At 37.7% G+C, this 15,937-nt stretch overlaps 1 protein-coding gene across 1 annotated transcript in view; it reads right to left on the bottom strand.

The window, feature by feature from the left end:
• Positions 1-355: 355 nt before the first annotated feature.
• The window catches only part of OTC (ornithine carbamoyltransferase), a 55,117-nt gene continuing 39,535 nt past the window's right edge, over positions 356-15,937 (bottom strand). Inside the window, exons 10-11 of the mRNA XM_023755403.1 lie at positions 1,299-1,469; positions 356-463 (exon numbers count right to left, since the gene is read on the bottom strand). Coding sequence (XP_023611171.1) covers positions 356-463; positions 1,299-1,469 — 279 coding nt within the window. The remainder of the gene's footprint in view (positions 464-1,298; positions 1,470-15,937) is intronic.

Genomic DNA, 15,937 nt, shown 5'->3' with positions numbered 1-15,937 from the left:
TCATGCACTGGGCTCTAGTAAACAATAAAGAACTTAAATTTTTAAAAAGAAATTAGGAATCAAGATTTCACTGTAAAAAAAAAAGTAACATTTAGTTTTACAAATGGGTGACTTTAGGTGAAAGATATTATATGCTTGCTGTAGGGTCACTTGATGAACTGGGTCTCATTAATTAAATTGCAGAGATGGCATGAGCTTCCTATATTTTTGTCCCTAAGAGAATGCCCAGATAATTTTGGCAACTGGATCTGCTACAGGTGTAAGTATAAGGGTAAGATATGATCAACATACTGATGTTCCAGCAGTCTCTTTATCCAAGTATCCTGCCTTGTACTCCAGATGTTCCCCAGAGACATCACTCTCGAAGAAGGATCATTTGGTCTTTTTTGTCCTTTGAAAAAGGCTTTACTCCTGCCAGTATCCTGGGCCCCACCTCCAGACTTTCTTCTCCTTGCACGTTACCCTAGAAGAACCATATCCTCAGCTATTTTAAATTGGAGTGACATCTGGAGGGATTTCAGACATTGAAATTTTAGAAAATAAGATTTTTATTTTGCTGTTTTGAAGAGCAAAGACCTAGGAAATATTGCTAATACAAGAGTGGGACAAAAAGAAGACAGAGTATGAATTTTGGTTGAATTTATTTCTATTTTATTATGGTATTAAATAGAAAGTTTAAGATTATACTTGATAACATACCCATGAATAAGTGGATCAGTGAGGAGTACTCTAAATCAGTCCTGTCACTAATAAGAGAGGAGGATGTCATCAGCCTCTTAAACACTTTCTAATGGGTAACAGATCTATTAGGTAGATATTGTCCCTCTCCATGACAGCACAATTAATGTCATGGAGAAAGCTTCAGGGTGGTTAGGGAGCATATATTTTATTTTAAAAATGCCTAACTGTCTAAAACCTAAAATGTATAAATTGAATTTTCTCCAGAAATGGTTTGCAATTATCTTCCCTTGTCACTGCATTTTTCAGGATGGAGAAAGCCATGTGTTTGCAGTACACTTAGAGTTCTTTGAGTGACTGATAACATTACAACTTGGATGATCCAGGAAGGATTTTTATTCTCTTTAATGTATCTTTTAATAAGTAAAATTAAGGCAATCTATTCCTCCAGCTTAATTGGTTTTGTGACATTCCATTGAGTACTGGTAGTTTATATAATAAGGCTGACTCTGTTAGTAGGGTGCCTGGCCAGAGGGAAGGAAAATCACTATTCACCTAAACCTATTCCCAATGTTGACTCATCTTCCCAAATGCATCAGCATAATCTTATTCACCTTTACCAAGGATATGGCAAGATTGGGACCACTGATCTGAGTCAAGAACTCTTCCAAATTCTGTTCTTGGTTCTTCCAAGGCAGAAATGCAAATTCAGCATCTGGCAAATGGGTTATAAACTTTGTCGAGTTGCAGACCTTTCGAGTATCTGATGAAACTGTGTTGATACAGGTCCTCTAAAATGGGATTAACCATGAAAGAGATTTATTGACAGAAAAGCTTCTAAGGGAAAGTGAATGAGGAGGCTAGGAGAGCTGTCAGACTGAGAAGGATATCTGATCTGATCCAGGAAAGAAAGAAAGGTTAGGTGGAAGTGCCTTAGACTTCAATACAGTTTTAAGGGAGTTCTACAGGCTCTCAAGGTATCCTAGAACTAAAGTTGCCTGCCTTATTGTCCCTGTCATGCTCACTAACTGCCTTGGGAGCCGCTAGGGCTCTCAGTCAAGTACACTGCCCATAGTCAGAAGTCTAAGAGGAGCATTCTCATGACAACCAGTCTACTCCTTGCACTGCACAGATTTCCTTCACATAAATACAGGAACAGATCCTGCATGGTTCTCATGGACCTCTCTTCCTGAGGGAAAAACTCAGAAAAGGAGGGTTAGTGGGACAATTTACGATCCTTCTTGCTGCAGTTGGTCTTGGAGCTGCAATTGTTACTCATCCTCTCTCTTCTCTACTATCCATTCTAACCTTCAGCTATAACCTCTGTAGGTCTGCCTTTACCTGTTGTTATAATCCAAACTTTCATTCCTGAGAAGTCTGAGCCCTTGTAAATCATACCCTTCTGAGGCTGCATTTTCTATTCACGATCATACTTGGGTAAGAGAGTAGTAAGAGGTGCCCAAGTTTATCACTTGAGTAACATACACATTCCTACCTGCTGCAGCCCTACTTCCTCATGATGATCGGCATCAATTGCTCTTGCCATAATTGTTACTCCTTTTCTTGCTTGCTAATCCTTGGTCACAAGGTATCTAAAGTGTCCTGGTGGTGACCATGGCTTGTAGTTCAATGGGACCCTTTCTGCATCCTCTGGCAAAAGTGTGCCCTCTTTGAGGACCATGACCACCAACACTGTCATGGTCAGAGTTGATGGGACTGGAAGCATAGGGTCATAATGAGGTATGTGGGGCCACTCTTGCTTCTACCTCTTGGTCTTTGGATCCATGTATTCTTCCTATTGGGGGCACAGCAACAGATAGAGGTCTCTGATTTAATATATACACTGTGTCCTAAAGGGAACCCTCTTTATTCAGAGTGTTGCCTAAAAACTGGCAATTCAGTTACTTATTTTAAAATCCACTCCAGTGTTTTATGAGGATGGCTGGCTCTGGATAGTGTGGTAATGTGATAACACCAGTGGATGCCCTGGAAATGGGCTCACTACCACTCCTCCTTTACTGTAAATTGTGCCTCTAGTCAGATGCTATGAAATGTGGGATTTCATGCTATGGATCATGCCTTTCATAATCCCCTTGTTAGTGGTACTGGCTGAAGGTCTACAGACAGAAAAGGTGAACCTATTCTTAGAATAAGTATCTATTCCTTTGAGGACAACTTGCTGACACTTCCAGGATGGAAAGGGCTCAGTATTGTTGACTTGACACCATGTAACCAAGAGATAGTGCCATATCTGGAAGCTCATTATAGGTCTCTATTGCCAAAGGGTTAGACATTCAGACACAGCAGTAGCTAGATCAGCTTTGGTAAGTGGTAGTCAATGTTATTAGTCACCAATATTATAGGTCCAATGTATGTTGGTCACCTGGCCACTTCATGAATATGCCCACCAAGCCAATTCTAGGGTGGCTGGTGGCAAAGGCTAGCTGCTGCATTTTGTCTACTTGGTTTAGTGCCTCTTCTTTGGTGGATGCTTTCTGCTGCACATTTACATGTGATACAAAGATCTTCACATTTTGTACCCATTCCCATGTTTCCATTCACATGCCTTTATCCTATAACTCCTTGTATCTGATCGTGTAGCCTTCTCTTCCAAGCCATTGGCCACTACCCATGAATCTAGATATTTTCACCTCAGACCACTGTTCCTTCCACACAAAGTAGGTGACCAGATGTACCATTTTATCTCCAGCCACTGGGAAGATTTTCCCTCTCATTGTCATTCAAGATAAATCCTGAACATGTTGTAATGTAGTTATCATCTATTTTCAGCTTTATATACACACTGAGCCAAACCATATGTAAACCAAAAAGAACTTCATTCTCCTCTTTTAACTATTTGTATGAGAACCCTCCCCCATATGACAGTGTAGTTCAAACCTTAGTGGGGTACTGGTAAAGCTCTTATGGATGACATGGGACCTGGGCTATCTGCTCATGCAGTTTACTTGTGTCCTCTGATCTTACTCAGGCCCCATTTTGGATATACCATTTTCTGCTATGGATGGCTCCAGACTCCGAGGGCCTACATTTTTAACTTCCACTGGAGCTTGCCATAAGCTCCATACTGTAGCTTTTCCACCACTGACACTTTTAATACCATAGGTCAACTATGGATTGTAAGGTAAAACAAACATATTTCCTGCTCATGGGTCTGAGAGTAAAGAAGGCAAACTACTTAGTTACAATTATGAATGGTTTCCCTGACCTTCCTTTTTCATCAGTAAATGTTCAGTAATACCAGAACCTCATAGATGTGAACATCTCTGTGTCCAAGTTCTTTGATAATTAAATTATTTGTACTTTAAATGCCACTTATTTTGTACTCCTCTCTTTCTTGCTCACTATATCCTAGCTATACTCATCTTCTAGTTCCTTGAAGAAGCCAAGCCCCTTTTCACCTCAAGGCCAACCTGTACACTGGTCCTCTAACTGAAAGATTCTTTTTTTCATTCTTCATTTAATTATATGGAGATCAGAAATTAAATACCTTCATTTCTTTTACTGACCTTAGTTAAAGAATATAATTTTTACAAATATATTTAATGGAAAGCCTTGAGGGGAGATAATATTATTAGCATAACTACTCTGAGAATTAATTCAAAATGTCATGATGGTTGTACAAGTCTCAGAAAGATAACAAAGAGAAGTTAGAGAATATTTACATTTTAGTGACCACATAAAAAGGCACTATTCAAAAAATAGCTAGTAGGGGCATAAGTTTTTAAAGATAATGTTATGTGCTCTGTCCCTTGTTAATGGGATAAGATCTTCAGTGTCTTTTATGACAAGGCTTGTAAATACAAAATGTCTTGTGTAACTTCTCATAAAACATTTATTATAGAAACTTGTAGTTGCTCACTTAAATGGTAAATTATTTTTATAATAAGAAATGAAATGTGCTCACTTAAGCAGTACTTCCTTCCTGGCAAAGCCACAGAGGGCAGGGGCCAAGGCAGAGGCAGCAGAGGCCCCTGGCCACAGCAGCAGCAGCAGAGGCCCCCAGCCCTTACAGGAATGTTATGCATCAGGCCTCTAGTTATACTATAAGCACCATGAGGGCATGGGTCATGTCTTCCATGTCTGGCACAAAACTGAGACTCAAAATAATAGATGGCTTGGCATGCATAGAATGAATAAAACAAGATTTCAGTATGGATTTTATCCATAATTAGTACAGCCAAGACTTGCTTTATAGAAGTGAGTCGTGAACTTTTTTATTTTCCACCAGAATCTTTTGAAGGAATGCTACTAAATATTACAGATGAAATCAGATAGATTGGACTTTTCTGGTTTAATCAGGAATGGGTGTTGCAGAGTTCTTCCCTCTTGGTCTCTCTTGGATCTCTGGAAGTATTATAGGACCTTGCTTCATAATGGGTGGTTCCTGGTTCAGCTAGTTCAAAAAGGTTGGTACAAAGGCACTGGTGGGTAAAACTGCTGACACCTTAGCATGAATTAAGGCAGTAGAACCAAGTCATTTTATTCTTCACTATCACATACAGGCAGTTTTTAAAAGCCAGATTCACTTATGTATATCCTTGATGAAGCAATAAAAAAGTATTAATATTAAATGTCAACTCCTGTGTACATATCTCTTTAACATTTTGTGTGATAACATGAAAAGTAAGTATTAAGCCTTTCTGTTGCATAAGGGAATGTGATTATTGAAAAGTATTGTGCAATTCTTTAACTTGTTGAATTAGGCACCTTTTTTATGCTATACTAGCTTTAACTGGAAAAAAACTCACATACTCTGGTCATTAGGACTTGGATATTTGGCAGACATCTTCTTGAAATTGAATGAGGTGAACCTATCACTTCGAGGAAAGTAACTGACAACTTTCAAAAGAAAATTAGAATTGTGTAGAATTTATATCTGCTTCTTAATACATAAAGATTTTTCTAATGAGACAGGTAGTTGTATTAGCCATTTGAGCTGCTATAACAAAATTCTGGGTAGTTTGTAAACAGCAGACATTTATTCTCACAGTCTTGGAAGTTGGGAAGTCCAAGATAAAGGTGATAATATGGTCATGTTCTAGTGAGGACCCTCTTCCTGGTTCATTGCTAGTACCTTCTCACTGTATCCTCACATTATGGAAATGGCTAGGGAGCTCTGTGGGGGTCTCTTTTACAAGGCACTAATCCCATTTATGAGGGCTCTACCTTCATGACCAAAGGCCCTACATCCTAATATCACAATCTTTGGGGATTAGGATTTTATGAAGGCGGGGGGCACAAACATTCAGATCATAGCAGTAGTGATAGTACCAACTGTGATTTTTTTATATCATGTAAATCATTTGTAATATTTGCATAATTCATTGGACTAATATTTTCCAAATGGCCAATATTGGAATCACATATGGGTAAAAGATCTATTCAAAATGAAATATAGACATTAAGTTTAACTTTGTAGAAAAGTTCAGAGATGAGGTTTCAGATTTCACATTGCAAATAATCTTTAAGGAGCTATCACTTGTGGAGTTTCAACGTAACATCAAAGACTATTCATGATTATTTGAAAAGGCTATTAAAATATATCTCCCTTTTCAAACACTTATCTGTGTGAGGCTGGATATTCTTCCTATACTTCAAGCCAGCGTAGTGCTCCAGATGGAATGCAGAAGTAGATATGAGAATTCATCTGTCTTCTATTAAGGCAGGCATCAAAGACGTGCAAAAATATAAAATAATGCCAGCCACTCTATTTATTAACTTTATTTTTTTGGAAAATATAGTTATTTTTCATAAAAATGATATTATTTATGTTGACCTATAATAGGTTCACTATTGTTATTTTAGAGTTAATCAATTGGCAAATATTTCTCAGTTTTAATTTCTAATGTGGTAAAAACTGATAGATATATCCCACAGAAACAAAAACTCTTTGAGATCTTCATAATTTATGGGCTACAAGATCTGAGACCAAAATGTTTGAGAACTGCTGATTTAAGAACAGTTTGAAGACTTCTTCCTTTGAGCACTTCTAGACTCAAACAAAGATGGATAAACCCTGATGAGAGTTTTTTCTAATCCCTTTCCCCTTTCATCTGCAAGACCCCAAGTCCAGCAATTGCCCATATCTTTGATTTATTTCATATAAGTGTACATTCCTGCCATGCTTTGCTAAACAAATAATTTAGTCGCCTTGATTAGATTTTCAGACTTGCTGGCCTCCATGATGCAGTTTGGCAGAGTCCTGGTAACCAGAAAAGTTGTTGCTTACAAGCTTTTTATCATTTATCACCATTTGGCATTTTATCTCCCTACCCTGCTCTAGATGTCTAAAAGAAAAGCAGTATACTGTAGTACATACCTCTAAAAAATATTTTTTATGGTTCATATTAGATCAAATTCTCTATAAACAGAGCCTGAGATGGGGATTCTTCTGCAAAATAATTTAATGAGGAAGCACTCTCAGGAGAAGGGAAGCAAGTTAGCTACAGGGAAAGCTAATCAAGGATGTGGACTTCCAGTGATGGGATGAGGGTGAGAGTCCAACTTTGTGGGCTAAGTGGTTCTGGGTGTCTCATTTTAATCAAATACAAGGTGATATTGAAAAAAAAAGTCTCGATGTAAATAGTTGATGGTAGGGCCCTGGCCGGTTTGGCTCAGTGGATAGAGTGTGGGCCTGTGGACCAAAGGGTCCCGGGTTCGATTCTGGACAAGGGCATGTACCTTGGTTGCAGGCTCCTCCCTGGCCCAGGCCCTGGTCAGGGCGCATGCAGGAGGCAACCAGTCTATGTGTTTCTCTCACATCGATATTTCTCTCTCTCTTTCTCTGTCTCTTCCACTCTCTCTCTCTCTCTCTCTCTCTCTCTCTAAAAAATAAAAAATAAAAAACAAATTTAAAAAAAGGAAAAATATTCTCAGGTGAGGATTTTTAAAAAAAGTTGATAGTAGGGCCAGATACTGGCCCTTTGTGTGACTTAAAACAAAGCATCTATTCAAGCTTATGAAATACTGAAAATTGTTCCCTCTGGGTGCACAACTTACAAAAAAATCACTCCTTCCTCTGGCTGTAAGGCCTGTAAGGAAGCACAAAACTTGGTAACTGAAGTACAGACCATGTTTCAACCCTTACACTTTTCACTTGAGACCTTTGCACAGAGCACAACTTGTATGTCAGTATCTAGTGTTCCTGATTGTAGGAATCTGACCATTGTGACAACTGTTTTTTAAATCTTTGATATGGCCTTTCATATTTGTCAAAAGATATCAGTCCTACAAAATTGCTGAGTGGTGCCATGTCTCAAGACATGCTCATCCATCTCCATAATCTAGAGTCCAGATTCTAGACATTGATGAGAGATTTCAAGACAAAAAGGCCCCCAAAAGAATGTGTTATGGATACCCTCTCTGTATGCATTCATCATTTTTATCACATGAGAAGTTTTGCATTGAAACTTTTGTATTAGTTGAAGGGGTCCTGCCATTTTAACTGAGGTTTTAGTGTTGCTTGCATATGAGGTCTAATGTAGTATTGCCATGTTAGTCTGTGCACATATTTCTGCCTAAGGATCTTACAATAGTCAAGTCATTAGCATAATATCCATTAGGAATATCTGATTAGAAACTTATCACTGGGGAAAAAACCCAAACAACTGATGATCTTCCGTGACAGTGAAATTATTGCAGTGTAATATCTTGATGTTTTAACTTCCAATGTTACAGTAGAGAAAGCCTAGAAGAAAGGATCTCTTTGACTAGTTATATTAATAAAATGGGTAGGATCTATTGTGTACACCAGATACCCAAGGGTTATTCCTGGAGTTTTTCTTCATCTTTTTTGTTGCAGTAGTTACATAGAAAAGGGAATGAGGGAGGCAAGGGTAAAAATAAATAGGAAATAAAAATAGTTTGGGAAAAAATAAGGCTAATTTTTCCTTTCCTGGTTTCTTTATTCCTGATAATATAACTAAAGTCTTCTTAAGATAAAAAATTAATAAAGCAAGTAAATTTCTACAGATTTGGTTTGAGCAAGATATTAAATTGTGTGTACATTAAAAAATGGAAGCTTTGGGCTTTTTGAAGGTAAAGTGACTGCATATTGGCAAGAAAATGTTTATAAGTTCCTTATTATTGAGGGACTGAGATTATACCTTTCATTTGATTCAAATAATAACTAGCAAAGAGATGAGAGCTCATTACCATGGGGGACCACTTAGAAAGTGGAAGGATTCTCAGGATTATGTTCTTTACATTTAGGCAATTTGAGGGAGAGGCTCAACAATCCACATGACACCCTCTTGTTAAATCATTCCTATACCCTCTGCTGAAAAAAAGATAGTCCACTAAACTCTACTCTTTTTTTTCTTATAAACTACCATAGACACGAACGTCACATTTGATATTTACTAGAAAAAAATTATTTTTCTTCTGTAACGTTATGAGCCTTTTCCCCTACAAAATATGTTTTATTTCATCTGCATTGCAAATTTAACTTGTAATTCATCTTTTAGTCACTCATTTAAGTCATAGATATCTGCTGAAAATATCAGTCAACCAGCCTGAAAGCATTCTTCTAATGGGGGAGGTAGAATATAAAGGTAGTTACTTTTTTATCCTCTGTAAAATACATTATTTTTGAGTTTCATTTATGTTCCTTAAATTTTTAAGTAAAAAATTTCAAATTATATCATAATAATTCAACATTTCAAAATTTAGTCACCCACAAGAGACATCTAGCTTTAATTATATTATAATAATCCAGTAATGCAAATTTTATTATTCTGAAGAAAAACTGGAGGAAACTGGGCTAAAATATGACAAATAGTGGATTTATGGAAATATCCAGTGTGTGGTGGGAGTAGATGCATGATAAGCACAAACATGAAAAAAAATTAAATTGCTCCTGCTAAAGAATTTGAACCTATGAAAATGTCACTCACTCTAATGGATCTTACATTCCTAGCTAGGTATCCATGGTTTTACCACTGTTCACAAATGTTTCCTTAGCATTGTAACGTTAAGTATTCATTGCAGAAAAGAGATGTGTGCTCTAGAAAGATCCTCCTTCCCACAAATTACTGGGAAAAACTCCAGAGTTTGGGCATAGTTATAGCTGTTTTCTAAGAATTTCCTCATCTGCCTTCATAAACGAATGCCTGTCTACCTCATTTGCCTGCAAATTGCACTATATCAGTAAGATGAATCATTTGGCTTCTTTGTTAGTCCTGAGGGATATGAGCATAGCCCACAGATCTACCAGCAGCTGACTGCCTGGTAAATGTTTACTTATAAATTAGCATGGGTGATAATTTATTAAGGTAATAAGCATAGATTACATTTAATGGCTTAGACATTATGCATTATAAACACAGTATTTTATGTTTAGTTGAGGCAAATGTACATGGTTATTAATATGATACCTAAATGTAACTCAGAAATTTTGAATTAGAGCATTGATTAACTCAAGCAATGTATTACAGTGCATCAATACTTAATTTAAGGGCTTTATGAAAGTTTCACAATGGCAAGGCAATATCATATTGTTCACCTATTCCATGTATCATGATTTGTTTATTTCTCTTGGATTCTCTTCTCCTTCCCCCATAAAAGACTCATTCTGTTACTGAAGAACATCGGTTCTCTCTTGACAAGCATCACAGCATTAAAACTTTGGCTTCTGGAGCTGAGGTGAATAATCTGTCAGCAGGGACACCATGACAGCCTAAGATGACACAACAAAGAGAAAGAAAAAAATGGGTATTAGCAAGAGTCTGCTTAGGGACCTACGGAAGAGGAATTGGATTGCTGCTTTGAATGCCTGTGGTTAAAATAAGTTTTCCCAAAGAAATGATGAGACAGTTCTGATCTAATATTTAGTTTTATTTAGATAAAGAAAGGTCACGAGAGATCAGACTGACCCAAATATGTGCACAAACACCATGCTTACTTGGGCCTCATTCCAGGACTAGTTGAAATGAGATATCATGGTGATAGCCATGATTAGATTTTCCAGTCATAAGTGAAACCTAGGTATTGGCTGGTTTTTGAGAAATATAATTCCTTCCATCCTCATGTTTATTCTGTGGTTTTGGCACTTGTAATATACATCAGATGTAAAATAATAAAAGTAAATCATCTGGGCTAACAAATAATGTCTATCTGAATCTGAGTCCTCATGAAAAAAAAAGTATATCCAAGAGTACAGCTTTCCATTAGACTATCAGCCACAAATGGTAATTTTCACTTTTACCCTTCCCAACTTCCAATATTATGGCAATAGTAATAATATTAAACAATGATGAATGTTCAATAAACAAAAATGTTTATTGAATGTTTACTATGTGCCAGACTAAATGCCTTATCATGTTTTAGTGAGTTAAGAAATATTTGCCAAGCTCTGTGCTAGGTGCTGTGGTGCTCTGTGCTAGGTGCTGTGGTAAGCCAGAGATAAAACAACCTTCTAAGGTAGCTTCTGTTATTATCATTTATTCAAATCTACCCTGGTAATAATAGATAATATAGAACTGGGTTTAGATAATATAGAACTGGGTTTAGACCCAGATTTCTCTGACTCCAGTCTTAAGAGGTAGTTTTACTACCTTACAGGTACTTGCTCCTCTTTCCCACCATATTCCACATGTGTTCCTAGCCTATATCATAAATGCAGGTCATATTTAAAAGGGGTTCAATGAGTATATTTGTTGAGCAGTTACCATGTGCTGGGCCCTGTGCTGAGTACTTTATGTGTATCCTACCATTTAATATCCTTTCCTACTGTGTGAAGTGTTGAGATATAAAATATAGATGAGGAAACTGAGGCATATGTATTTTCATGAGTGGTGGTTGTAAGGGATGTATCATCTGCACCTGTCTGTCCCTAGACCTTGACCACAATGCTCAGATTACTCTTACCTCATTTAATCTTCACGATCTTATATGTTGTTTCTATTTTAACCCCATTTTTATGAATAAACTGGGTTTACAGAAGTTATGGTACTTGATCAAGATTACAGAGAGGCAAGATTTTAACTTGATTTCCAAAGCCTATGTTCTAGAACAAGTACCCTATATTGCCTTCAGGTTACAAAAGTATATTGTGCACATATTTAGGGTGTTTGTCAGGCACCACTCTAGGTATAAAAAAGAACATTACAGCCAAGATCAATGCTTTAATGGAGTTTCATTATAGTGGGGAGACAGACAACAAACAAATAAAAGATCAGGTAGTGATAAAAGCCATTAGAAAATAAAATAAATGGACCTGGGGAACCACTTAAGAGTGGTTAAAGGAATGACATTTAAATTGAGATCTGAATGAAAAGAAGAAAGTAGAAAGGCTAAATTCTGGGATTAAAAACATCTTCCAGGTAAAATATTTTAAGCTTTTTTATAGGTTCTTGGGATCATATCTCAGGGTGGTTTTTTTGTTATTGTTCTTAATTGTCATTGCATATGTCAAATTTATTTTTAAAAGTAAAATCTTAGAAAGTCAACTTGGAATAGAGTTTCCAGATTTAGCTAAGAAAGTAAATACAGACAGGCAGTTAAATTAGCATTTTGGATAAACAACACTATGTTCCAAATCTTGCATGGAAAATTAGCTATACTAAACAATTACTTGTTTATCTGAAATTTCAATTTAACTGGATGTCCTGTATTTTATCTGGCACTCCAAACATGAAAACAGAAAGAGACTATAAAATACTTTCTGCAATAATGGAAATGTTCTATGTCTGTGTTGGCAAATACAAATAGTGTAGCTGACAGCCACATGTGGCTATTGAGCACTTTAAATGTGGTTAGTTTTCTGAGGAATTGAATCTTAAATTTTATTATATTTTAATTAGTAGAAGTTTAAATTTAAATAGCCACATGGGCTTAATAGCAACTGTATTGGATAAGCAAGTTCAAGAGGAAAACAAGTATTGTGTCTTTAGAACGTTCCAGAAAAATCTAACAAGAAGTGCTGAGCCTAAATGCCATTCTAAATAAGCTGTCTAAAAATAACTTTTTTGCCTATAAAATATGAATTTAGACTAGACAGTCTCTAAGATCTCACTTGAAAATACTATACTTTTATGAACTGTACAGTCTGCAGGGACTGCACAATATACATTTTTTAAAACCTCAATGCTTAGCAGAGGGCCTGGCACACAGTGGATGTTCAGTATATGATTGCTGAAGTGAGATTAACACAATGGGACATACAAATAATCTAGCTTAGAGACATAAAGAATGCAGCATGTGTGTCATCCCCTCTCTTGTAGAATACACGTCAGGTATCACTAGTCAGCCATGCCACTCTTACTGATGCCACAGGCAAGCTTAAAACCTTCTTAACATAGGACTCTAAGTAGCTTATTGATGATATTGAAGACCTAGGATTAAAAATTATTTTCCATCTATATAGCTTGATCTACAAGGAAACTGTGACCTAGAGATGTAACAATTATCTTTGTATTTTAGACTCTCCACCCTGAATTTCTAAAAGGAACTATTTTAACAGATTTTGGTTTATTTATCTTTGTAACTTTGATCATCTTCTGATAAAGAATAGGGCTTGACTGAAGAGGTGAAACTAAAACTGCCAAAGGATGTCTGGTCCAAGAAACCTACACTCAAGTCCCACATCTGTAGCTAACTGTGAATCAATCATATCTGTTTTCAACTGCAGCATCCTAGCCCGTAAAATAAGGAGGTTGGTTTAGATGAATTCTAAGGTCTCTTCAAACTCTGAAAACTAATGTTCCTAGGTTTACTTTATTCTAAGAACTGAAACACCTGTGCTCCCTCAACATACTGAATGTAATAAATATGTAATAAATATCTGACAAAGAAAAACAAGAATAGAGCTTGAGGACAAATTTTTGCTATGTTTCTTCCTGAGGTATATGGTTGGATAGCTCACATATTCTTTTTTTTTTAAGCATTTGCTGAGTGAGCATATTGTCTGAAGGATGATCAAAGCATCACTTTTCTTTCTTCTTTTTGTTTTATATTCCCTGTGGATGCTTGCTATTGTCTGTTTTATGTGTGATTCCAGTTTTTATGTTCTTTTGTTTGCCCACACATTTCCTTTTTCATCATCTAGATCTTTGCTCCTTAAAATGTGGTCCACAGGACAGAAGTATCTGCATTACCTGGGTGCTTGTTAGAAATCCTAAATCTTGGGCCCCATCTCAGACCTACTGAATCCAAACCTGCACTTTAATAAGATCACTAGGTGATTCAAATGAAAATTAAAGTTTCAAGAAGCACTGGTATATGTGGCATTGCAATTGCCAGCTGCCCAGAGTTAGCATCCTGAAGTGGCAAGCTATAAGGTACAGTAAAAAAAAAAAAAAAAAAAACAAAGAAAACCTTCCGTCTTATTAGATATAACAAATTTTAGGCCCGGTATACAACTTTCCATTGTTAAGGGAGTCATGACTGGCTTTCAAGCAGCCATAATAGAGCTTGAATTTCTGCTGGTCACTGTGTTGGATCAATAATGAAGATGCTGATGGTGATAATTATAATAACAATATTTACAGTGTATTATATACCATACTAAGTGCTTTACATTTATTATTTTAATGCTTACAATAACTTTATCAATCCTCATTTATAGAATCCTATATAATAAAAGCCTAATATCCTAAGTGTCCAACCGTTCATTCGACTGTTCAACCAGTCACTATGACACGCACTGACCAGCAGGGGGCAGACGCTTCAACCAGTAGGTTAGCTTGCTGCTGGGGTCAGGCCGATCGGGACTAGGCAAGACCAGCAGGACATGCCCTGGAGCCCTCCCGCCACCCTCCCCAGCCCTGATGTGCACTGCTGGGGTCCCTTGGCCTGGCCTGCACCCTCTCACAATCCTGGACCCCTTGGGGGATGTCAGAGAGCTGGTTTTGGCCAATCCCCGCAGGCCAGGCTGAGGGACCCCGCCTGCCAGAGGGACCCCACTCACTCCACAGATGACCTTCGAGCTGCGGTGCCACCCCAGATGTGGCCAGATGGGGAGGGACCGTGGGAGGTTGGCTCCAGGGCATGCCCAGCTCTTCTCACCCAGTCCAGCCCCACCAGCCACCTTCTAATTAATTTCCTTTCAATGTGCATGAATCCGTGCACTGGAGCATTAGTAGATAAATAATTAGCAGATAGTTCTTTTCACCTTGGTTTTCACTACACAGAGGTTGAAAGCTATAGATTACATTTCCCAGACTACCTTGCAGCTAGGGTGCAGACATGCCCCTTAGCTGCTTCTACTCAAGACATGAAGCCATAAGTGAACTAAATGTAGTAGAAACCATGCTCTGGTCCATATGCAGAGATATCTGGTCCCGCATTTAGTTTCAAAGGCGTTGGTTATAAGTGCCACAGTGTTGTTGGGCAATTTTCCTGCCTGTGTTGTTTCTGAATGTGGTATCCAAGAATGATTTGCTACATCTTTCCCCAGATATTCTGGGAGCTGCTTAATGTCTTTTAATAAATTCATTTCCATTTACCTAGCTAGAGTAGACTCGATTGTTTGCCAGTAAAACCCTGGCTTGCATAGTAATTGAGATCATTTAAATTAACAAAGGCTAAAAAAATGACGGTAGTAAATTATAGCACTTGAGTATCCAGTTATCCAGGAAAGAAGGTGATATTTGAGATACTGTAAAGCAGAGATTTAAGGTTAATATTTCCTAGAATAGCAGTGATGAAGATGAAAGTAGTAGCATTATGTTAAAGAAATCAATAACTTTTAAGTTAGTTTTGCTGCAATTCTGAAAATGTACCATACCTAAAAACAAATGTGTATGTATGGCAAAAGTCAAGTAGAGAACCAAAATAATTATCTAGGCCAGTGGTCGGCAAACTGCGGCTCGCAAGCCACATGCGGCTCTTTGGCCCCTTGAGTGTGGCTCTTCCACAAAATACCGACTTCTGCGCATGGGCCACGAAGTTTCAATCACACTGTACATGCTTGCCCGCACATGGTATTTTGTAGAAGAGCCACACTCAAGGGGCCAAAGAGCCGCATGTGGCTCACAAGCCGCAGTTTGCCGACCACTGATCTAACCTTTTACTATTTGTACCGTAGAGGAACATCCCATCCAGCATTGCCTTTGCCTTCGCCCGCAGCTCTGCTCTTGCCTCTTCTGCACGCGAGAGACTAAGACACGACTTACGATGAGGTGCGGACAAATATCCCCCGTTTATGGCTATTTTTCTTCATGCTGAAGTCAGTATGCTTCTGTCGTGTATCTTTTTGATTGGGCTTTGGTAGGGTAGATAAACATGCCTCCAGCATCCC

The sequence above is a fragment of the Myotis lucifugus genome, unplaced genomic scaffold, assembly GCF_000147115.1.
Source record: "Myotis lucifugus unplaced genomic scaffold, Myoluc2.0 scaffold_76, whole genome shotgun sequence".
Taxonomy (NCBI): domain Eukaryota; kingdom Metazoa; phylum Chordata; class Mammalia; order Chiroptera; family Vespertilionidae; genus Myotis; species Myotis lucifugus.
This window is presented reverse-complemented; position numbering and strand designations above follow the sequence as displayed.